Here is a 24771-nt window from a genome sequence, read left to right on the forward strand (position 1 = left end):
TACTTTTGGTATTTAGTAGAAAATACAGTTATTCTCTAGAAATAAATGAAGCAAGATTTAAAAGTGGGTGTAACAATCAACATATATCACAGCATACATATAACATACAGTGTTAGAACTTAAAGAAAATAATGTCTGGTTGTGAGTTAACTTCAATAATTTCATAATGTCTGTGTATGAAAATCTGTTTTAAATGTTAAATTCTTAGCAGTTAGTAGCGTTGGATATACTGAGAAATAAAAGCTCAAGTGAATGATATCGATAATATGTCATGTTTGTGTCAAGAAATGTATTTCTGTGCGTGTTTGGCTACTTAATTCAGGAAATGAGAGTGGTACTTTATGATGTTCCCCCCCTACTTTTACTCATGTGTGATGTTTTCCTGTTTTGCAGTAGGTTTCGCTGGATACTCAAAAACGTTATTAGAAAACAATGTCCCTTGACTTTGATAGTGGAGCTCTACAAACTCAACATGAAGATGAAGACTATGACCAAGAGGATTATGCAAGAGAACAAGAGGTGAAAAAGAACAAATTATTTAACCTGAAGGCTTGTGTAGCTAGCTGCTTCTCATTTCTCTAAGTATTTTTTAAAAATAAAAAAGTTTTATACTGTCTTTGTTAAGAGCAAAACAGAGTGCAGGCTGTACTTTGCAAAAGTGGCATAAAAGGTAAAGAGATAATGAGATACTGCATCTTAATAGCCTTGCAATGTCATATATAGTGGCTGGAGGACTGTTACTCCTCGCCCATGCAGTAGATCAAATTCAAAAGGCTGGTGTCACCTACATTTTGTTTCTTGACGCCTTTTTCACCTATTACAAATACTTAGAAAGCAACAGCTCTCACTCAAAAACTAGATTAGAAAAGAACGAGGAACCATTTTTAAAATTCTGATTATGAATTACATACTTTAATATCTGGAAAAATATATTCAAATGTTTTGAGATTTCTTTGGAGTTGAAATACTTTAGATTTTTCTGTTCTTTTTGTTTCATAAACAGAATTGTCAAAATGCGTGTTTAACATGAATGTGCGTAATGGTTTCTTACAGAGTGGTAAATCATGTTCATGTCAGGTAACCTCCTCAGTACATACTTCAGGGATCACTGTGTAGAGTGTAGGTAACGGAAAGACAAATGTTCACAAAAACGTGTAGTGGAAGAATAGCTGGACGACTTGGAAATATGCTCTTGCAAACTCTGTAGGGAATCTGAAGTCTGTTCCAAAACTCTGTACCCAGATAAAGAATGTTGTGCTTGTGCAGGAGAACAAGTAATGAAATAATTGTATGGTTATTACAGTGGGTGAGTGAGAGAGTGCATAAATAGGGTTATAAGTTTTTTTTATAAGGAGAGGCTGGGAGAGCTGGGATGGTTTAGCCTGGGGAGGAGAAGGTTCAGGGGAACCTCATCAATGTGTATAAGCACCTGAAGGGAGGATGTAAAGACAACGGAGCTGGGCTCTTTTTAGTGGTGCCTAGTGACAGGACAAGAGGCGATGGGCACAAAGCAAGCAGCTGCTTTGTGATAAGTTAGTGATAATCCTTGTAGGTCATGCACACTTGAACTGGGGCAAGGTGAGGTTTACAAAACTGTACATGTAGATATTTCAGTAGGGTGTGACTCTGAGCCTGCTCAAAGGCACACAAGCTTTGCTATGTTCCCTGGTCAAGATGTAATCCAAGACTTTCTGCATTAGTTTACGTTTTCTGCCACAGCAAATCAAATGTTTTTTTCTTGCAAATTGGAGACATCTACATGGTAGATGTACTTTGACACTAACTTAAGAATTGGGGAACCCTTACCCCCATCTGGAGGCCTGTGCTAGCTGACCTGGTAGGCTGAGCTCAGGCTAAATATGAACTCTCATGATGATGTTTTGTGAACTGTGTATGCACTGCTTTCTCTTGACTTGAAGTTTCCAAAGGAGTGCACGACCTGTGAAACCCATGGTGCTTGAGCATGTCCTTATTTGCAAGTAGGGCAAAGGAAAGGGGATCTTGAGTGAATGGTGCTGCCTTTCCTTTCCTGCTTCCTGAAGCTGAGATCTAGTAAATCTAGAGAATGCTCTAATGGTAGGGAAACTGTTTCATGCTACTATTGAATTTCTAGGAACAAGCTTCTGGTACTCTGTTGTCCTGTAGACGTTCAGAAAAGTTGTCCTTAACTTCTCGCCTATCTTTTAGTCTTAGAGAGCATCTAAAATAGCATCTGAGGAAACATGATATCTTTAAGATAAACTTTCTGTAGATTATAGTCTTTGTTTAGTGGTTTTTTTTGTTGCTTGTTTTTTAACAAAGAAAAGCTAATAAGGTATTTAGCATGGGGCAGCTAATGTTTCTCCTTTCATTAACGCATGCTTTGAGAGTTTGGAGAAAAACAGGGTTAGGATTCAGAAACTGCATGTAATGACTCTGAATATATTGTGAAGTTCTCAAGTCACCTAATATGAAAAAGAGCATGCATAGCTCAGATCTACAAGAAGCCCAATGTGTGGCCTCATATCAAAGCCTCTCTGAAAATGGGAAGGAGAGTTGCATTCTATATGGGAATCGTTACAACAAGTAAGTTCTTACATTTAGTAACTCTGACTGACAAGTTCTTATCTGGATTTAATTCCAGACTCCCCAGGGCATGTTTTGAATGTCCAGTACCTCTCTTGCCTGGTATTTAGGGAGGAGAAACCTTGGCATGATTAGTTTGCAGATCATTCTTCAAATGTAGTGTGTCCTGGGATATATCTATCTGGTGGCATTTCCCCTACCTCTTTTCAGTACAGCTCTTTTCTTAACAAGAGTTTGCCAGAAAAATAATTCGGTTGGTACTCTAGTCTATTAAGCATTCTGTGGTATAAATGTCTCTGTGAATTCCAGTATTGTGAACTTTTCCTCAGAGGAATTTAAAACAGGATTTTGTGCAAGTGGCCTCTTTTGCCTGTCTCTTTGGACTGAACTTGTATATGTTCTTTTGAAAAGCGCATAATGAATATGTCTTTTTCTGTTTCAGTTGCAACAACTTTTGACAGACCTTCCCCATGACATGCTGGAGGACAGCGGAGACCAGCTCTCCAGCTATTCAGACTGTAGCATTCATGAGACTGAGGAGCAGTAAGGCATTTTAACCATTTTTTATTATTTATGTTGTGCTTTTGAGAATAGAGCAAAATCTGAGCTGATGAGGTGTGTAAAAGCAATCCAAGTAAATGAGAAGCTGTAGTGCAGTTTGCAGTATGGTTTGTGTTCCATGAGAAAATCTAGATGCCACTTAATTTAACAAAGAGATGGTTTGTTTTGTTTTCTCTGAAGTTATAAGTACATAGTTAAGCGCTTGTCTTTCTTTAGATCACATGAGCCTGGGAAGCATGATGGAAGGTGGAACGATCATCCGTTGATTAGTGATCCTCAAAATGTAAGCTTATATGACCAGTGATGTAATTAGTAGGAACTGCTTGTTCGTGATAACATACTAAATATTATTTAAATTCTTTAGAGAAATACTTTTCTTGTAGGTGACATGTTTTGCTATTCATTTGAATTATTTCTAACTTGAGGGCTGGTAACCCCAGAAGAAGAGGGGGTGAGATAAAAATCTGAATTTTTGAAAGAGCAATTCTAAACCTCTTATTCATCCATAGGGTTATGAGCAAGGACAAAATCTGTACCCGGAACAATTCTTATGTGACCAGCAAAATGATCATGTTGAAAAACATGGAAAGAATTGGAATGGCCTACATAATGATGAAGAGAAGAAACATTTATATGACATTAAAGAAGATTACTGTGGCCAGAATGGTCAAGAGGATCCTGATGATGTGTATCTTGGTAGAGATGGGTTTAATGCTCCAAGTCGCTACCAACAGAACAATGTGTATCATCTTCCTGAAAACTTCAGGCCATACACAAATGGCCATAAACCAGAATTTAACAGTCAGCAAAATAAAATAATAAATTTTCCAGATGCTCCAAAGGAACATCTTAAGGTATTTCAGAAGCTAATGCATTTTTCTGTCTCATTTGGAAAATTTTCACAGGCCTTTAACTACTGGTAGTAATATTTCTAAACGCTTTTAGTCTCTTATTACCAGTTTAAACAATGGGAGGCTTCTGTAGTCTGTTTTGCATGTTAAAACAAGGAATCATTAAATAACTGGATTTTTATATGTGCATGTTATGATTTTCTTTTTTTTTTTCTTTTCCCCCCTTTTCTTCTTGGCTGGGTAGTATTCCATGATGTAAAATGAATGTGATTCGCTTAAGTGTGTACTTACTCTATTGAAGTTGACACTTCACTGCTTTCCTAAAGTGGAAGCTTTCATGAAAATTTTTATCACATTTAAATGGTGTGCTGGATTGGAGCCTGAAAATGAAGAGCTACTAGAGCTCTTCTTAATGTCAACCTGTAAAATGAAAAATATTTTAATTGAGCAAGGCTACAGTTCTGATTTATTTTCTCTTATGTATATATTGTCACAACAGCAATTTGTTGCATCTGACGTTGCCAGTGGCCAATCGCCAGAATCTTACAAAGTGACTTATAAACCATACCAAAATGGCATTCATCAAAAAATTCCAGTAATTCAAGAAGGAACTAGAAGAAATGAAGTATTCGAAGATTTGCAGCATGAATTCTTGGGCAATGATGAAGTAAGTGTTTGCTGTTTAGATTTGAAATAAGCTTGTGTGAAAAGTTTTTCCACTAGAAATCAGCGACAGAAAACCTGTTGATTTTAGTAGATATTTAGAAGGGGATAATTTAAAGTATGTTGATGCATGTGATCTTTTGTATTGCTCTAAGCTCATGTAGGGATAGCCCTTATTTTGGTTTGGTTGTGTTCCCCTTCCCCCTCACTTTATCTAGAAATCAACTTTTTTGTTCAGGATATTTGAGTTTTAGGCTGTTAAAAATGTGGTTTTGACTGGTGAGATCGTGAAAGAAGTTATTTCTAATGGTTTGATCTCAAGTCTTACTGACCCTGTCTTATTGATAATGGAGAATAACAACTTGCTGTACCTTAGGAAATGTGCCTTGCTTTTATGCCTCATGGGACTTTTCTGTTAGGTACGTTTCAAATGACAGAACTGCTTTGCTTTTTAGGCATCTTGAAAATTTATAGCTGCCACAAGACAGTGTGTGAATTGACAGCATGTAAACCTTGATCCGATCTTTGCGTTAGGTTTGAATTGCATTGGTAGTTCCTACAATTCCTTAGCCATTGCTACCAGAGCAACTCAGGTGATGTGAATCAAACATTGATTAAAAAAGGATGCAATTTTGGGAATCACTGGCAACTGTATCCAAGTAGTGTGTTTGGGCAGGAATTACTTAGGACCATGACTTTCTTGTTTAGATGACTGTGCTGACTTGTCTGTATGCTGTTTGAAACTTGTCAGATTCTTCAGAAAATATGCAGATTCTTCAAGTTCTAAATAAAGCAAGAGAAAGACAACTGGAAGAACTTAATGAAAAGCTAGAAAAGAGTGCACAGCAGATTAGGTATTTGAATCATCAGCTTTCAATGTTGAAAGGTAAAATGTTTTTGTATGGATCTATAATTCTTAGATTTTTATTCATATCTAGCAAGTTTTTTATTCTGAAACTTTAAGTAGTGTCTCTGCAGGTATTGATCATATTTATAAACTTAATTTGAGATTATGAGGACCTAACCCTCTCCACCAACATTGTTTTAAAGAAAATTATCTGGATTGGTGCCTGATGGCATAACTGTCTTAACTTCCACTGCATTCTCAAGACTACCATTTTATTGCAGAGTCCCCATGTGACAAGCATTAAAAATGTACAGAGAAGTGAAAAGTTTGCCAAAGTAGTGTGTTAAAGTGTGGGGAAAAAAAAAACAACAAAACAAAACCAGAAAAAAATGAGAGAAGTGTACATCTATTAAAAGAAAACTCTTGTGCTGTCTGGTTTAACAAGCCGTTTCCTGGACTGTACGTAGAGAGAAGCTCTTCCAAAATGATCAAAGCTGTAGTGGAGACTGGTAGTTGTCTTGGTCTCTCTTTTCTTATAGAAACAGGCAAAAAAGAGTTGTGATCTTAGAGAATATAGAATATAATTTTTAGAATGCAAAAGGAGCAAAGGAGAGAGCAAACTTCAGCTGTCAACCATTTTGCTGTGTCTTGGCTGTTCCTCCAGGGAAATTATTTTGTTTTCCCTTTTAAATGGTGTAAGGATGATGCTAGTTCCTAGTGCTGACAGAATGGGGCTTGTTTCCACTAGGGTTCTGAGAATATAGTATATTGGAATGCTTCCAGCTATCAGAGAGAAAGTGGTTACTGGATGGAGACTGACAGAATTTTTGTTCTGTCTTCTGTATGTTGCCCACAGTATGAGGTGGAGGGCTCATAGTAAATGGTTCTGTAGAACAAGGATACTGAATAGTCATGTTCTGTGAAGTTGTTGAGTGACCGTTTTTCTCACATAATTCTTATGTCTCTCTCTCAAGATGAAAAGGATGGTTTGGCAGTTAGACTTTGTGAGTCTCAAAAACTCTATCAGAATGGAAAGGAACGGGAAGTGCATCTTGAAGGTCAAATAAAGGCCCTTGAAACTCAAATTCAAACTCTTAAACCAATGAGGAGCAGGTACTATAAATGTTTTTAAAACTGTTTATTGTGGAAGATCTCTACAGTTGTATTTGTGGGCGTTGGCGTTAAACATAAATGCCAGTCTCTTGAAACGCTGTTCATGATCGTTGCAGAAGCTGAACATATGATGAATGAATAGGATGCATTGATAGAATACAGTTTCTGTTAAAATCCAGAATTATCTGAGAACTGCTAGCAACTCTTGCACAAAATTTGAACTGACATAGAGAATACTGGAGCAAAAGTAAAATATATTTAACTGGGGGCTACCTTAATACTGTTCCTATAGATGTTGAAGCAATCCAAGTGGCAGAGGTAGCCATGGAAAGCATGCAGAAGCAGCTGTTAGAACTTCAGCGATCAGATGCCCTTCAGCGAGCCAGAGAACAACATGAGGCTATTATTTCAGCACTCAGCAGAAGTATGAAAAGCAAGTATTATCATTAGAGCAGAACTTGATACTACGAAGTCTGCACTCCGAGAGCAGGTGAGAATTATTTTAGGATGCTGAGTACTGTACTGGAGAGGCTGTAGAGCTCCACGTGTTTCTAAACTGCACTTCTTGACCTGTAATTCTAATAACTCCTTCTGGAAGTTGCTAAGCAAATGGAAAGGAAATCCTACAGAAGTATCAATATTGTGAAGCCTATGTGGTATGTTTTATAAACATCTCCAGGCGGTTGTGAGCTCAAATAGTGTGTTGTACACAAGCAGATGCAGAGGAGGCAAGAATTCATTGTCTTAGCCTGAGCTTTCATTCTGTGCACATCTCTTTTGAAAGAGTAGTGGCAAATAAATCTGGGAAAGAAAAGAACTAATTAAGAAATTGTGATATTTTGCTGCGAGAAAAACTGTTTATTAAAGTCTATCACTAAGCTTTAGTCTCAAAATGATCAAGGACTCCTAACTAGGAGTTAGTCACTTTATTTCAGAAGTGTGGATTTAAAAGGAGAGGGGAAGAAAGGCAGGCTCTAAGTTGGAGTTTGATATGGATTATGTCACATGGTTATAGAGCTTATTAAAATTATTCTACCTGATATATAATAAGAATCCATTACACTATTGGAAATATTCAAGCAATATAGTCTAGGCAGGCCTTCATAAATTGTTCTCTTCTTTCACATAAAGGAAATAGACCTAGAATTAAAGACATTTAATTCTGTAATTCTTGTCTCAACATAAATATGCATTAAAAAAAAAGAGTTGTATGTTTGAAAAGTAACTAGCACTTGCTTGTAAACAGGAATGCACTGCTAAATTTCTGACTGCTAACACCACCGCAAAGCTTATACAACTTTGTCTCTACTGCAAAAAAGAGATTTAATGGTAGTATGTTTGGAGTATTTAGAGAGACATCTCCTGTTTTTGAGAGAAAATAGAAAAGTCAAAAGGCGTAAAGACTAGGTACTGTGCCTTCCTGGTCTGTGTGGGTGTAAGCAATGCCATATGAAGGTCTACTTTGTATATCATGTGAAAAACTACAGTTCCTCTTTTACAGAGTGTTGGAACTTGCTAGCTTGGCTTAAGCTCAGTTAAAAAAAACTAAATTGAGTTAAGCTTGGGCTTAATATAAATAATGTGAAGGCTTTTCTGCAGTAGACTAACGATATGTGGCTAATTACAGGGGATAATCTGACGTGCTGAAAACTAGCTGCTCTAGGAAATACAAAATGGTTCACATCATGTATGTTTGTGTATGAGTATAGTTATTGTCTCCTAGTGAAAACTTTTTTTTGATGCTGTAAGAGATGACTTGTCAGCCAAGTATAGCATGTGATCCCTTCCCCTTTAGGTACCTGATTGTTTGTTGTTTTTTTTTTTTTTTTCTCCTGTGTTTTTTGTGTATTGACTCTTTCTATATCTGAAACTGTCCTAGATGGCTAGATGTTTGTAACATGGGTAAAAATAATCTTTCCTAGAAAGAGCTTTGCACAAATCTAGGAGAGCATGTTAAGCAACTTGAAAAAATGCTGGAAGAAACCAAATGTGAAAAAACAGAAATAATAAATCGACTGACAAGAAGCCTAGAAGAAAGCCAAAAGCAATGTGCAAATTTACTGCAAACAGGTCAGCCTTTTACTCTTTCCTTATCTTTCCTTGCAGAAATAGTTCAAGTTATTTTAAGTATTAAATTGCACATCTATGTTCCTATTGAAATGGAATCAACATTGAGCTAAATGTGTACTAAACCATTTCCTATGCAGTGCATTAGTCAGACTTAAATGAAGTTTAGTTAAGTCTAGATTGAAGTGTAAAAAAACCCAGTAAAAATAAAATAAACACTCCCCCTCAAAAAAAACCCAAAGCAACCCACAACCAAACCTAGAAAACCCCACCGAAACCCCAAAAAGCATTAAATTATCCTTACACATGGACAGCACAAAATACATATAAACTTTGTTTTGAACTAAATAACAGCCTTTGGGAGCAAGCTACTTATTTTTGTGTTAGGCATTTGTCTTGAATTGCTGTTCTAAATTCTAATCTCAACGGGCAAAGAATTGGTTTTGTGGCTGGAGGCTTGTTCCTGGAAACTCGTATGAGTAGGAATAGCATGTGAAATATTCTGTTCTTTGTGTGTTTGACTTGTGGCTACCTCTATGCATTGAAATATTTTCATCGTAATGTATGTCTTTTCACAGAATCCAAATATCTTAACAAAATATCTGTCTTCCTGGATCCTAATTTAAGAGCGTTTTGTTTGAGGACTGGAAGCCTGGAAGAAAAATCTCTCTAGAGAGTGCCTAAATGCCAGGATAGGGAAAGAGAAAAGCCTTATTTGATCTACATTATGTAGTAAATAAGTAATTACAGATGTGGCAGGATACTTAGAGTGCAACTGCTACTTGAAGAAATGCCATGATTTCTCTGTGCTATATTCATCAGATGCCTTAAAGCAGTAATAAACTGGCAAACTGATAAAGCTAAACTTTTCACCTAGGGAACAAGGGGAAAGTGGCCTGTGTTGCAAGGTGATTCTGTTACTGCTAAACTTCTGGCACAATCACACTATGTCATTTTTTTTTGCTTCTGGTGAGCTACAAAGAAAGCAAACATTTGGCACATCTTGCTCCTTATGGTGCTTATTTTAAAGCTATTATTAAAAATTCGGGGGGAGGGAATGAAGCCACTGTAGTTCTCAAACTTTACAACAAACAGCAGTTTAAATTGGAGACCTGTAGTAACCTCCACCTCAATTCAGGCAGAAATATTCCTGCCTTTGTTATTTGTATACTGTATTAGTGAGATTGAGGAAGTTGAAACAGAGTAATGCCTATCATGAGAATTAACATTGCTATTTTTAACGGCAATCTTTTTTCAGATTGCATAGTCGTTCTTGCATGTTTATGACTTATTCTTTCTCTCCCTTTTCTTTCATGCAATAGGCTCGATGCAGGAGACAAATCAGTTACGGTTTCAGTTGCAACAAGCTCAGTCTGCACATCTGATAGGCAATAACCTGAACAAGGCTTTGCAGGTTAATTAATTTTATTAAATATTTTACCGATTTGATTTTAGGGTGGTTGGGCATTATAGCTAAGAGTTTGGTAGTTGAAACTCTTTATTTATTGGGGAAACAAGCATGTCTCCTTTCAGTAAAGGACTACCCAGTACTTTGTCTCCCTGTGTTGCATGCTGGACTATTTCTTTCTTTTTTTAATACAACATAGCAGGGCACATGTGTCGGCACAAATCTGATATCATGTATCTATCTAACCTGCTTATGGAAAAAGAAGAATGTAAATTCTTTGTGCTGGGAATTTCATAACTTAATTAAGCTATCGGGATAGTTGGAGATACTGTGTTCTGTTTACTTTTTGCCAGAAAAAGAGAATGCTGGAGAATCCTCTGTAAAACATGAGTGGAAGTTTGTGTTTCCAATTCAGTTCATATATTTGACTTAAATCTACCGTCTTGGAAATTATGAATCCTGATAAGTACTAGAGTAATAGGCTGTTTTTTCAGCTCGGTACTTTTGTGTTGTCATCTGTTTTACTATACAAGGGCAGCAGGAGAGAAGTAAGAGCAAAAGAAATTATTCTTATTACAGTTCATCTATGAAGTTAAGTAATTACCCAGCAACAGGAGCTATTCTGTAACTAACGTAGTTTTAACATATGCTTTGCTAGACGTATCAAAAATGATAGTATAAATAAATAAAACTAGTGCCAGATGATTCAAGTAAATGCAGCTAAGTACAACTACATTTAGAAAGAATAGCTTTGCATATTCGTTTTTCTTTAGAAGAGTTATCATGGACCCGATGTGTTTGGAATTTCTCTGCTCAGTGTAATTTTTTCCTGTCTCTTCCTTTAAGGAAGAATTAATGGAACTGAAGGAAGAAATAGCTTTGTATGAATCTGCTGCCAGGCTTGGAGTATTTTTGAATGATGCGGGTGGAGAGCTGCATACAAACCTGAGTGATTCCTATGTAAATTTGGGAATTAAAAAAATCACTGAAAAGAAACCAAGATTCTGCAGGTATTGAGTGATTCTTACTGAAAGAACAATCTAAAATTCTCAAGAAATTATACAAGTGATGTGTAAAAGATGGTCTTACTGAATCAACTTATAGGTGTGTTTGATAGATATTTGAAGTACCGCTTGTATTGCCAGGTAATCTGGGAAACAGGAAAGTGGACTAATACCATAAATTGGTTGCCTAACTGCTGCTTAGTAAATCTTCAGATTTTATAGGGAGTATGTTGCTGTTCCTTGGATTGTATGGGTTATATGCATGGATACCTTCTTGCTCAAAGGTTCCACATAGTTACATAATGTTAAAGCTGTCCTTTGAAACAACCATTTGAGTTGTCTCAAAATACTTCTTATCATGTGAGAATGAATCTTTTTGGGAAACAGCTGAATTAACAAGTTTTCTGTATATTAATCACAACTTAATGAAAAAGCATATGGCTTTTGTATTCATGTTCTCTCATTCTTTTTACTGTTGCCTCTTAGACAGACCTCTTTCTGATAGTATTAGTTGCTTTTGTCTTTGCCACCACTACCTTCCAGGTAAATGTTTTTGTCTTTTAAGTACTGAACTGGTTATGTCTTCCCTAATAGTGCAATACAGAACAGAGACATGGATAAAGAGCTGTCTAAAGATGAAATTATTGTAGAATTAAAAGCTGAGCTGGAACGTTTATTGAGCAGTAATAAAATGAAGAGAAACCAAATTACTCAATTACAAAATGATCTTAAAGATTGCCAGAAGACATTAGAGGAATACAAGCAGTTGCTGAAAGCAGAAAAAGCATCAAAAGAGTCAGAGGTTTGTTCTTTTATGCTTCTTTATAAGGAAAGATGCACTGGATACTAGTGAACCAATCCAACATTTAAACTTCTAATGAAAATGGACCAAAGAATTTATGCGCAGCTGAGTATTCATAGTAACCAAGTAGATCTGTCCTTGTTCTTAAGGAAATTGTTGTCATTTGAATGATACTTTGTTTTGTATCTTTGAAAAAGAAACAAACTGAATAGCAGAACTTGGGCAGCCTATGACTTCTTAGGTGAGTTCGGATATGACGGCTTGCTTGATAGCACTTAATCGCCACTCTGCTCTTTTCAGAACTAAATTTCATTAGAGAAAGTAGGTTTTCTTTAGCCAAAAAAGACCTTGTAATTTCTCTGAGAAAGCAGAGTTATACAAATGAAACATTAAACAGATTGCCTTCAGAAGGCCTTCACTATGTAATTTGATCAACAAGGAATCGCTTTCATATTGCATTTCTCTTCACCCCATTATTAACTTCCCTCTATAAATTGATCGGATTTGTAACATGTGCTCTTGTAATCTATGCATTGTGACCGGAATGTGGGATAGGAATATAATACGCTTGAGAAACGCGCTCTCTGTTGGATGATAGTAATCATTCAGCCTGCCAACACAACATTGAGTGTGTGCTTCTTTAAACCTTCATGATGCTATGAGTTTCAAGAATTCATCGAGAATAACAATGATACTGTTACGTCTTGCACTGCAATAATTTAATTTGTGGGGTTTTTTATTTTTCCTAAGTAAAATTTTTATATGACAGCTTAAACTTTTTTTAAAGCGTGAACTTCTAAATCATGTATATCTTGAAAGAGATAATCTTAATTTTATTTATTTTTAGCCTGTCACAAATCCGAATGATACTTTTGTGGCCAGTCCTTTGGTTTCTGATAATCTTAAGGAAGAAGTTCTGAGGCTCAAAAAGGCTAATGAAACTTTGCTGCAAGAAGTTGAGGTGAGACAGAGATGCTCCTTATCCCTACAAAAAAAAAAACCCACATGTGCTAAAACCTGCGATTAGAAAAGGTTCTTTACAACTCACCTATTACTTGACCCTTGTTTGTCCAGAACCATACTTTGACTATCGAAGAACTGAAGGAAAATGAGGAAAAACTGAAAAGCTTAAATCAAGATCTCTGTTGTCAAATGAGAAAGATGGTTCAGGATTTTGATCACGATAAACAAGAAGCCATTGACAGGTAAGTCTGACACCTCCATTTATTTACATTTGTGAACTTTTAGCCTGCATGTATAATCTCGTATCAGCTATCTGGTAAAAGGAGAGGTCAGCATTAGAAAGCTAATTTCTTACTTAAGGAAAAGCTGAACTCCATTTAAAAAGGGAAAAAAAACTAGGTAGTTTTTTTCCTTCCTTGAAATCATAGATGTGAAAGAACTTATCAGCGACATCATGAGGATACAAAAGCACGTTTTGAGAAAGACCTGATGGAGAGGTATGCTGCAGAAAAACAGCGTCTTATTCAAACTTACGAAGAGACAATCTCGCAGTTAAAGTAAGACTTACCATTTTTTCCGCTTTTAGTGAAACTTTCACATTTCCTGTCTGACCCTCAGTGCTAGCTACACTTTTTTTTAAAACAGGCTTGCTGTCTTGTGAATGTAAAGACTAATTGATAATAAATAATCTGTCCTGTGAAGGGCTAACATAGATGAGCTGAGCAGAGAGATGATTGCAGTGAAGGAATGCTACATTGGAGTCTGTGGGGAGAAGGACACTGTGGAAGCTACTTTAAGGCAGAAATTTGAGCAAGAGCAGCAGCTGAAGGAAGAGAAGGTACTAATGGAAATACCTAGAAGCCATATAATTTCAGACTTTTTAAGATGTAATATCCGTAAGTGTATTGAACTTTTTAATTGTTTGAGGAAGATACTTGTAAGACATGCAGCTATATCAGAAAACTAATACATGTGACCTATAGGTTGTTAAATTAACCTACTCTTGTGTCCTGGGGTTTAAAATATTGTAGAAGTAACCTTTTTGAATAGCTATTCACTCTTACATAGTCAACTTTCATAATTTTGACTCTTGAGGACTGTTCAGTCAGAAGTGTGAGGTTTCATATTAATGAGACCTTTTCCAAAAACCCGAATGACAATACAGGTTTTCTTCTCCCTGTATAAAACTGGTATGAAAATACTGTGGGTTTTTTAAGAAATAATGAATTCAGTTTGCTGTATTGATTAAGGACTTTAGTCATTTCACACTGATATCTTCAGAAAAGCAAAGTAGGTCAACTGTCTTGCTAAGCAAGTACAGTAAAGAGGTGCAGCTCAAAGTATGCTGGGAATAAAGATGCTTGATAAGAAAACTCATTGTAGGGCAATAGCCTATAATAACCTCTGATATCATGCCTTAAAACACCTCCTTTTGAGAGCTGAATCTCTTTTCCAGGTGTCACCAGTAAGATCAGTGCACAGACTCTAGAGAGTTAATCACATCTCTGCTTTGTGCCAGAGCAGTTTGCTATGCTTTGGAGAATACTTTAATTTTTTTTAAATTTGTTTTTTTTTTTTTTGCCTAGCTCAAGAAACAGCTACTAGAAGAAAAAGACGATGCTCTTAAACTTCTGAGGAGTGAACTTGAAGAGAAACACAGCAGTTCTATGATAGCAGCAAAGAGGCAGTGGCTGGAAGAAAAAGAACAGCAGGTTGAAGAGGAAGTTGCATTAGCCAAAGTTCACTGGGAGAAGGAAGAAAAAGAGGTGTGGAACTTAGACCAGGGGTTTTCAAATTTGGTTTTGATGGTTTGTTTATTTTCAGGAGAACTTGTATGTAGGTAGACTTATGTGCTGTTATTCTACCATTTGAAGTGGCTTTTAAGGATCTGTCATTTTGGGAGCCTCTGAAGAAGTCAGTAAGTATTACGCATGCTTAAGATTTAGGGAAAAAAAACCTAGACCTTGTAAACTAACGTGCAGAATATCTCCATCTGGTAATAGGCTGGAGTCTTCCACCCTGATCCCTGAGTGAGTGGTTATACTTTCTATTGTTTCATTTGGTTATCATTTAAAAGTCCTTTGTGTATCGCTATCCTGTAAAAGGAAGCTGCGATGAGGAAGGAAAAACAACTTTCTTTACTGAACTCTCTGCTCTCTGAGCATTGTTTTGCTCTTCTCCTGTTAGGGATGATTATTGATGTAAACAGAGTTTTGTTTGTTAGATACCAGTGAAATTCTAGTCATTTGGATACTGGGAAGATTGTCTTAAAAAAGTATTTTTTTCCTTAGAATAAAGAACAGGTCTTTGCAAAATTAGAAAGAGAATGGCAAAGCAGACTGGAAGAAATGAGAAGAACTGTAGTGGAATGTAATGACTGCAGCAGCCAAACTGACCGAGTGACAGTTGTGGACGAAGCTTCAACTAAAGAGTTAGAAAGGATTGTTGAAGACCAGAGGCTGCAGATCCAGAAAGCTCTGAAAGAAAATATGGCCTCTGAAAAGGCCGTAAAAGAATTTAAAATAGAACTGGAAAATAAATACTGTAAAAATCTTGCCAGCCAGGTAACAAATAATTGTTCTCTTTACCTGGAGCCTGTGAAACTGCCATGTGCAACTAAGTCACCTAAAAAAATAAGTGTTCTCTTCCACTAACTTTCCACTCAGTAGTTACTATTTGCTATATTAGAAATACTTTTTTTTAAAAAAAAGTTCTGAAGAAGCTGTAGCATGTAGCTTATTTTTTCTAGCTGTTAACTTTTCACACAGTTGGCAAGTTTTACGGAAGCTTTAAACAGAACTGAGCAAAACTGACTTAGAGTTTATACCATTTTTGTTAAGAAAAATGAATTGAATATTCATCTTTTTAGTATTTTTTTTGCATCATGAAATGCATCATCAGATGCTGCTGGTCTGATTCTTTTAATGTTCTTTCACTGCTACATGAAAGTAATGCTAAAAATGTATTTGGTAGGGGTGATTGAAGTAGGGGTTTTTTATCTGCTTATAGGTAGAGGCAGCGTTAACCCAAGCTCGTGCCAGATGGCTGCAAGAATTAACCGACCTCAAAGAGTACAAAGTAAATCTTAAGATAGAACAAGAAAAATGGGAAAAAGAACACAAAGAGACTGCAGCAAAGCAGGTAGCCCAAAATACTTGTATATGAGTATTGATAAACAGTTCATTCTTCCAAATTCTATATATTACTGAGGAATCAATGCAGACATAGGCGGGGAATCATTAAGGAAAGATGTTTCTAGTGTACTCTGATTCTGATCCATTTTTTTTCTATATAGGATTATATTTTTATTAAATAATTTGAAAGTCATCTCCAATAGATTGATAATAACTTAGGATTATATTTTATGTATGTATAAATGGATGTATGTATTTATAACTCTGTTATATATTCACTAGTTAGCCCTAGTTCTCTCAGCTGCCAAAGAGAAATGGAAAAAAGAATATGAGAATACAGAGAAACCTGGACCAGGAATGAAAGAGCTGGAAGAAAAGGTAATTTCTCTCAAGAAGGAATTGGAGCTAAAGAAAGAAGAAGTTCCTGCAGCTATCAAAGCAGAACTAGCAAAAGCTCGTGCTCAGTGGAACAAAGAAAAGCAAGAAGAAATCCTGCAGATACAAGAGCAAAATGAGAGAGACTATCGATCGTTCTTAGATGATCATAGAAACAAAATTAAAGAGGTACTTGCAACAGCAAAGGAAGATCTTGCAAAGCAGAAGAACGATCTCTCTGCTCAGAAAGAGGCAGAAATAAAGATGTTACTAGACCAAAAGCAGCGAGAATGGGAGGCTCAGGAAACAAAGAGACTGCAAGATGAAATTAATCGGTATGAGGAAAAGACTCTGGTTGAGCTTGAGTACTTGTTGAGTGAAATCCATAAAGAACTAGTCAAGAGCACACACAGCAAGTCTTCTTGGAAGGATGAGTGTTTTGACACTCATACTCAATTAAACCATCAATGCAAAGACAAACTGAAGGCTTGCTTACAAAAGGCCTACAGCACCACGGTTTACACAATTCTGGAAAAGAAAGAGCAAGAATGGAAAGAGGTAATATTTCTGTAAATTATAACTGCCAACCCGAAAAGGGATTTGAGAAGTCACTCATACCTCTTTTTTCCCAATATAAAATATCCATATAATCCTGAGAATTAGAGAATCCAACATTTGAGTTCATTGATAACAACCGTCCTTTAAAACTGTAAAAGAGAGCTAAATCTACCATTAGCAAGGGAAAAGGGAAAGGATGAGTGTAGTTTTGACACCTTCAATCTAAGAAGAGAAAGTCAGGTTAGCAATGTCATTTTTTTAATGCCAAGATTCATAAATTAAGAAGATGAATCCACCATCTTAAGTTTGGGTATCTGTTGAAGGCTCCTTGTGACATCTTAGGTGGGTTCTGTCATTAAGGCCTGTCTTTGATTATTGCAGAGCTGCTTTTTCTTTTTTTTTGAGAGAGAAATTTAGCAGTTTATAATGGTGATTGGATGGTGATCGTGGATCACACTACTCTTTTTTTTTTTTTTCCCTCCTTCTGATACAAAGATGAAAGAGTAAATCCTTCTTGCAAATTATCTGTAGTAGAACTGAATAACTGAAACTGATCTATCTTGGGAATAATAGTCTTGCTTAACTTTATTGTGGCTCTAGGAAATCCTTTTCAATGTGCCTGCCCAAAGAGGAAAGACATGTTACTGTCTTCTAGAGGAGTTTGGGGCTAAGTAGAATTCTGTCCAAAAGCTTCTGTTTCTGTTATTTTGGCAGATTCCTCTTTTTGTAATGCTTATGCTTGTAGTAAGTTTTTAGTTATAGGGAGCATCCCACTGGAAATGCCATTGCCACTCAGCATTCAACAGCTGGAGAATTATCCAGGAATAAAACAGAGAAAGAAACTGTCTTGTTTTGGAAAAAAGGCAGGATGGGGGAAAGGAGTATGAAGTGATTTCTCATTGCAATGTTACCCTGTTTTTTTACTGGTAATATGTTTCTGTTCAGAAAGCGGTCCTTTAAAGTTTTTTCTTGTCATGAGTTATTTTCATAATGGTAAAGAGAATCAGAAGGTTTTTTCCTATGCCTGATGCATCTTCTGTGATAGATATGAATGTCTCTTGGTAAACTGTTTTTAACATACCGTTGAACTTTGAAACATTGGTTGACTTGAACCACCTTATCTAGTGAAGTCTTTGTAATTTCTTAGTAAAGTCTTTTCTTATGCTACCATAATAACATAAACAAAAGAGTTAAATTTTTCTAGATGACATTCCTGTCTGTCTACTACCCATATTTGTGCAGAAACTCTGAACAGGTCCAATCCCTTTTTCTGCTGGATATGCCATTAAAAAACAGTTAGCTTAAACCATTCAAAGACACTGTATAGTTCTGCAATGTTAAGGGCTACTGATGTTTCCGAAATGAGACTCAAGATAGCCAGGTACTGCTGTTGCAGTGAATTATGCTAAGTAAAACTTCTGTATGCCAGGAGACACACTTCCTCCTGATCTCAGCTGCAATCTATAGTTCTATTGCAGGTTTAAACCACTTGCCTTACAATTGCTAAAGCTACTTGGTGGCCAGGGTTGCTTGTTTGTATGCATAACTACTACTTATTCTACTTTAAGATAGTGTGGAACACTTGTTTTTTTTTAATGTGTGTTGGGTTTTTCAGGAAGTGTTTTTTCGATTGCAGAAATAGAAGAGCTAGTGAGTAATGTAAATAAAGAAGCATACTCTTGCCTGCAGTGTGGTGAAGGAGAAACTGGGAATGTGGCAAAGACCTCCTGTTGTACATGCTGGACACCAAGCAGAAGCACAAAGGAGGCCAAGAAGACAAGCCATCCTTGAAGGAAAGTGGAACAAACAAAGGTACTGGGTTGTTTTAATCTGGCAAATTGTGTATCATTAAATTAAGCTTGTTAGTAGCAGTCTTGAATAGTCAATGTCTTATTGATGACTCTAATGCAAAGTTAGTTAATTAGTGAATATTTGGGTGATAGAGGAGGATGCAGTTCTGACTGTAAGGTTGTTTAACGTTGTGTAAGCTTGTACTGTGTTAGTCACAAACCGTGCAGCAAATGCACTGGTCTCCAGCTTACTGATTTAATGCTAGGGCTTTGAGGCTTAATTTTATTAAATGCTAGTAGCTTTCTGCTTTTTAAAGCCATTCTTCAGGAGTAAAGAAATAACTTCCGTATCTGCTGTGAGTGTAAATACTCTGTGGTGGTTTGTGGACATAAACACTAATATCTCTGGTGTACAATAGCTCCTTAGAAAGTCAGTGTTGATCACAATGAGCAGGATATGGTCTAAACTGTCTTGTAAATTGGTAATACTAAATCAGAGCTTAGAAGATCGAATTACACTACTTGCTTTTGACATCAGACAAGACAAGGAATTCTGCAACTCATGTAAAAGATACTGTTGTGTCAGGAATTATACTTCACCTGGCATGGTAGTTTTTTCCAATTCTGAAAAATGAAAAATCTCTAGGTGATGTTTCTCTTCTTTTTTTTTTTCCCCTTCCTTCCCCCCTCCACCTCCTCCTGCCCTCAGTACATACTTCAGCATTGTAGCTTTTCCCAAAGCTGTCACATGTACTATGGCAAAGCTAGAGACAGGTGTAGCTGGGGAAAAACTTCATGGGAGGCACAGAAATCTCTCTAGGGCTTTCTGGTTTAGTTTGAGTTCTTATGCAACCAAAACCATAAAGCAAGGCAAACCCAAGAGAGGTCTTTGGCTTTATGCCTATGTGGGCTTGAATTCCTTCAACACCAAATAACAAAACCATCTATTAACACAAAACAATACAAGCAGCACAGCTCTTCTGTCTCTAGAGCTCCCTGTCCTGGCTATAGAGAGCGGCTGTTGCTCTCCTGGAAGTAGCCCAGTCTTTGTGAATTTCTTAACTTAACTAGACTCAGCCGCATGTGAAGCTTCCCAGCTGGGAGAGTCTCCTCCAGCTAACTCCAAAAGACCTGCTTGGCTTCTTGTGTGTTTTTTTTTTTTTTTTGTTGGTTGTGTTTTGTGGTTAGTGTTTTTTTTGTTGTTTTTTTTTTTTTTTTTTTTTTTAAAATCAACCCACAAGTCTCATATTGTCTGACTGAGGACTCACATCATCACTGATGGGAGTGCATTGAGGGCTATCAGGGCTCAAAAAATTGATAGATGCTGCTGCACCTTCTATCAGAGTTCCAGCCTCTTGGGTGATTATTTTAATTAGGCTAATTAAATATGCCGTATGCTTTCCTAGCAGAGAAAGACTAAGTAGAGCACTGGAAATAGTAAAGTGTGGGTTGATTCTTTTTTTTGGTCTCATGGTTGTTGTATAACTTTTAAACAATGACTGTTGCAGATCAGAAATGTACAAAAAGGAACTTGGGTCTCAGGAAGATTTTTGCTGTGAACACTGCTGCCAGGAGGTTGAAAATACAGGAGAGACTGTGTGCCAAGACTTGAAAAGATGAGTCTGGTGGAGATAGGCCCACAAACATCTTCAGCTTGCTGTGAGGAGGAAGACATGAGCTACGGTCAGAGGCAAATCCAAGGTTAGGGATTGTTAGTCCCTAAAGAAAACTTTGAATGGCTCCTGACCTTGCTGGCTGCATGAGGCCTTTTTCATCTGGTGGCACCATGTAGTTTTCAGAGGATGGAACGGGTTGTATGGCATACTTAAAACAAACCAAGCCCCACACCAAAAACCACAGCAAACAGACCCTCTTCAAAAATACTGCATATTCTACACATGAAAGCCTTGATTCTTCCAGAAGGAAGGCTTGTCTTTAATAAGACATGCCTTCTGTTGTGTGGTGATAGCCTTTGTTTTCCTTAGGCCATGTCTCATGTGAGAACTTCCGTGGCTGGATGCAATGGAGGTATCTCAAGCATTGAGTGTAGGTGTTCAATTCATGTTGGTTTTCTTTCCTAAAATAGGAAAGCTAGTAATCAACTGTTGATTTTTATGGGTCTATCCAAGTTTAATCCGTCAGTTCTTCAGGTTATGGTAAATACCTGTACCCTTTTTTAAAGTAATTGATTGTTTAGGTTAGATTACATAGCTTATAAATAGGTTTTAAGGTTCTTTAATTTTTGAGGAGATGACCCACGAGTGGACTACCTGTATGCCATGATCAACAGTCTTCAGTATCAGCTTGAAGTCCTTTGTGTTGGGCTTTTTAGTTCCACTGTCTTCTCATTCTCTGTGGTGGCTCACTATAATATTTATATGCTTCTTAGTAGCCTTGAGCAGAGTTCAGCATGGAAGTCTAGCCTTTTGCTGTAATACTGGCTTTTGCTTATTAAAAAAAACCACCCCAAAACCAAAAAACCACAACCAAGTTTTATCTTTTGTCTCTCTATGCCAAAGAAGGCACAATTGCTAATTCACAAATTAATAATTCTTTTCCAACATTTGTCAAAAGAACCCTCATTATTGGTATTTTGTTTTGTTTTTTTTCCACTCCCATTCTTTCTCTACATCTACACCTGATATCTCTGAAGTTTTGCCTCCAGCATAGTGTTAGTAATGGCATGTGAAGGCTTTAAGCTTATTTAATTACTGTACAAGATGCCTTTTATATTCAGGCTTCACTGAAGTGCATCATGATCAATTCCTGTGTGCTTGTTACTGCAACAGCTGTACACTTGCTGATGATGCTTTGTGACATTGAGATCTTATTACGTAACCTGCTGTTTCTGGTATAACTTCTCTTGAACTCAACTTGAATTTAGAGAATTGCAGTGAATTATGGTTCTTTTTTTTTAAATAGAAAATGAGAAGGTGCTAGAAGCTCTAATTGCAGAAACTCTGAGATGAAGACTAAACTGAAAGACTTGGAAACACCATCAAGGTATTTAAAAAATTTAAACAAGCTGATTTTTTAAACTTTTTTTTTAGTAAGATGTAAGTTGCTTTTCTTGTGCAGTGTGACTTCTGTGCGTTTCAGGTCACTGTCAAAGGGAGATGTCTCAAAACCTTGTACATCCTGTGATCTGTGAAAGGGCTGGAAGAAATGCGTGCTCAGTACATTAAAGCTGTGAGGCAAGATTAAGTGTAAGTATTAAAGTCTCAGCTAAAATGTTAGGAGAGCAAAATAATTTACTTTGTTACTTCCTCTTCCTTCAGCCAACTTGCACAGGAATCTGACAGCCAAATCATGTGAGAAGTAAATTTTTCCTTCTTACTAGAAGGAAATTTTTTTTACTTCTTACTAGAAGTAAATTTTTCCTTCATACTAGAGTGAATGTAAGAAGGAAAATGGTGAATCGTCACCATAATCTTAGACAAGACTATTGCAATGGCTGAAGGCCTTGTTTATGCCATCCTTGCTTTGTTGCACTGTACTATGTCTTTTAAGGTGCTGAAGTGTGTTTTGAGAACTGATCTTGTTTCTCCAGCAACAATCCACCTACCTTGCAACTTGTCCTGAGGGAGAATCTGCTTTTCCCTTGTGCTGTATCCTGCCTTCTGGCTGAGGAGAGGGGTTTAAGTGTAGCACCAGGTCTTACTTGAGTGCAGCAGATCCCTGAACACCAGCTGCACTGGCATCAAAGAATTCCTCAACCTGCATGTTACCAGCCAACATTCCTCCCAGATCCCTGTGCCTATGTTTTCTATTGCTGCCGAAGATACTGAATTCCTGACTGATGCTTTGTATTGACCTGCCCTGCTTTTCGGTGGCATTCATTCAGTAGGCAACGCTTGGCACAAGTATTTGGGTGGAATGTTGGCAGGTAAATCCAGGCACTTATTGACTTGCTCTAGGTCTGCTAGATGATCTCAGTTTGTGGTGTTGGCTTTTTTCCCCCTCCTCTAGGGGAAAACTGATACTAATGAAGTGTGTTTGTAGGTGATATGCTTTGTTATATCCGTGAAAGTAAGGAGCGAGCTGCTGAAATGATTAAAGCGGAGGTTTTAAGAGAACGCCAAGAAACAACACGCAGAATGCGCAAATACTATTTGACATGCCTTCAACAGCTTCTTACTGATAATGGGAAACATGAAGGGTAAGTTCAAGTATGTTTGGAAATTACTGTTGGTTTTCAAAGAGGTGTGTAGGTGTTAGTCCGGTGTTGTCCAACTTGGAGCAAACGTGTCTGACCTGAAGTTTTGCCAGTCTGCTCAGATTGACGTGGGGTCACTGCTGAGCAGTCTGGCATACCGTCTTTTCAGTATTCTTTGACTCTCAATAACAAGACCTTGGAGTAAAATGCAGAGTTGAAAAGGAACTACCTTTAAGCTTTAATTTATTCTTTTTTTAATGTTCTGCAATTCTTGGCAGAGCTGAAAATAAAATAATGAATGCTGCCAGTAAGCTTGCTACAATGGCTAAAGGACTCGAAACACCTCTTCGACATATTCCCCAAAGCAAATCTACTCGGTCAGGTATGTTGGATTCTGTAGTTGTTCTCTTTGTCATCATATTGATTTAATACATTTAGTAATGAAAATGCAGATGGAAAGTGAAGTACTATTTATTTATTAGCTTGCTAATGGAAATGTAAATAAAGCATTGTCAAAATAAGCAGCTTACAATTCTTTATTAAGAAAAACCCACCACCAAAACCAACAAAAGCAACCAAACAAAAGAACCTAGTTTTTCTTCCAGCATTAACATTTTCTTAAATTAATGTATTTCTTTCCCTCCTCTTCTAGCTCTGCGATTAAATTCTGATCTACCATCTGGAAGTGAATGCTCAAAAAGAAATTGCATGCTTCAGACTAGATCAAACCATATGGAAAGTAAATCATATGGTGAAAGCATTACCCAAAAAGCCAATGATCGAGTTGTTCAGAAACATGTACCACATGACTTGAGACAGCAGTTTGATGAAATGCAGACTGAAACTCAACATATCTTTCATGAAACGATGACTTCAAATATTCAGAAGGGGAATAATTCTAAAAATCTGGAAGGTACTTCAAGAGATGTTCTGTTGGAGTTTGCAAGTGAAGATAGAAGGCGAGAAAAATGTGACCCCATTGTAAATTTAGAGAAAGGACTCTTGTGTGCTGCTAGTAATATAGCACATCAGAATGCTCTTCCATCTGCTTTTCAAGCACCATTAGAAGATACACATGCATCCAGCTTTACAAATGGCCGTAACATCTCTGGACCAACTCATCATACACTTAAGAGCAAAAATGAAAGAACAGTCTTGAAAGAGGATAAATGTATCCAGTCATGTGGAAAATGGAAAACTAAATCTAAAAGAACTCTGGAATTTGATTTTCAAGAAACTCCAGAAAGGGATGGAGGAAGTTGCAGTGAATGGAGTTCTGTGAGTGGAAGCCTGTGTCTAGATCGTGGTGATGTGCCTCTCTCGTATCCTGAACAAAAAGCCCGTACTAATGTCCAAGCACAGGCTGCATACTGTGAAGAGTTTCCTCACATCAGGTCATTTTCCCCTGCAGATGAAAACGTTACTTCTTGGAGAGACATTTCTAATGGCCATGGCAAGATTAAAAGCAGCACTGAAGTTTACAGTAGAGGCCACCTTTTAACAAGCCAAGAGCATACTTCATTCCTCAACTCTGACAAATCAAATTCTGCTGTCGCACGACTCAATGTATCGCCAGATTCAAATGGAGGAAAATGCTGCAACAAATGCTTGGAAAAAAATATGGGATCCCCAGTCTCTTCAGCAAGATAATGGTTTTGATTGCCCACTTCATAACTTGAAGCGATACCAGCAATTCCTCATTTGAAGGAAAAAAAAAAAAAGATAACTTGATTTATTTAAATAAAAGTGTGAGGATTGGGGAAGAACCTGTTCTACTGTGTACATTTCATGATCAATGTTATACAATTTGAATGTTCTGTAAAGAAATTTTATAAAGCTACTCGAAATATTATTGCAGACTTTTGTTTACCTGTGTAATAACACTTTCATAATTTTTTATAATGTATTATATAC

At 36.9% G+C, this 24771-nt stretch overlaps 1 protein-coding gene across 1 annotated transcript; it reads left to right on the top strand.

The window, feature by feature from the left end:
• Positions 1-432: 432 nt before the first annotated feature.
• On the top strand, positions 433-24537 carry CEP152 (centrosomal protein 152). Its single transcript, XM_086620225.1, is given in 33 exon segments — positions 433-519; positions 3008-3108; positions 3343-3409; positions 3636-3980; positions 4477-4648; positions 5392-5526; positions 6462-6611; positions 6902-7015; positions 7018-7053; positions 7056-7090; positions 8523-8670; positions 9990-10081; positions 10922-11085; positions 11674-11881; positions 12729-12842; positions 12956-13086; positions 13273-13401; positions 13547-13682; positions 14431-14610; positions 15136-15408; positions 15854-15985; positions 16261-16911; position 17414; positions 18548-18630; positions 18632-18694; positions 18696-18723; positions 21624-21653; positions 21656-21704; positions 21801-21844; positions 21847-21933; positions 22704-22860; positions 23136-23239; positions 23510-24537. Coding segments are annotated over 33 exon segments (5244 nt in total). The 3' UTR covers positions 24508-24537.
• Positions 24538-24771: the final 234 nt, after the last annotated feature.

This window comes from Tauraco erythrolophus, chromosome 14 (assembly GCF_009769465.1).
Source record: "Tauraco erythrolophus isolate bTauEry1 chromosome 14, bTauEry1.pri, whole genome shotgun sequence".
In the NCBI taxonomy this organism is placed as follows: domain Eukaryota; kingdom Metazoa; phylum Chordata; class Aves; order Musophagiformes; family Musophagidae; genus Tauraco; species Tauraco erythrolophus.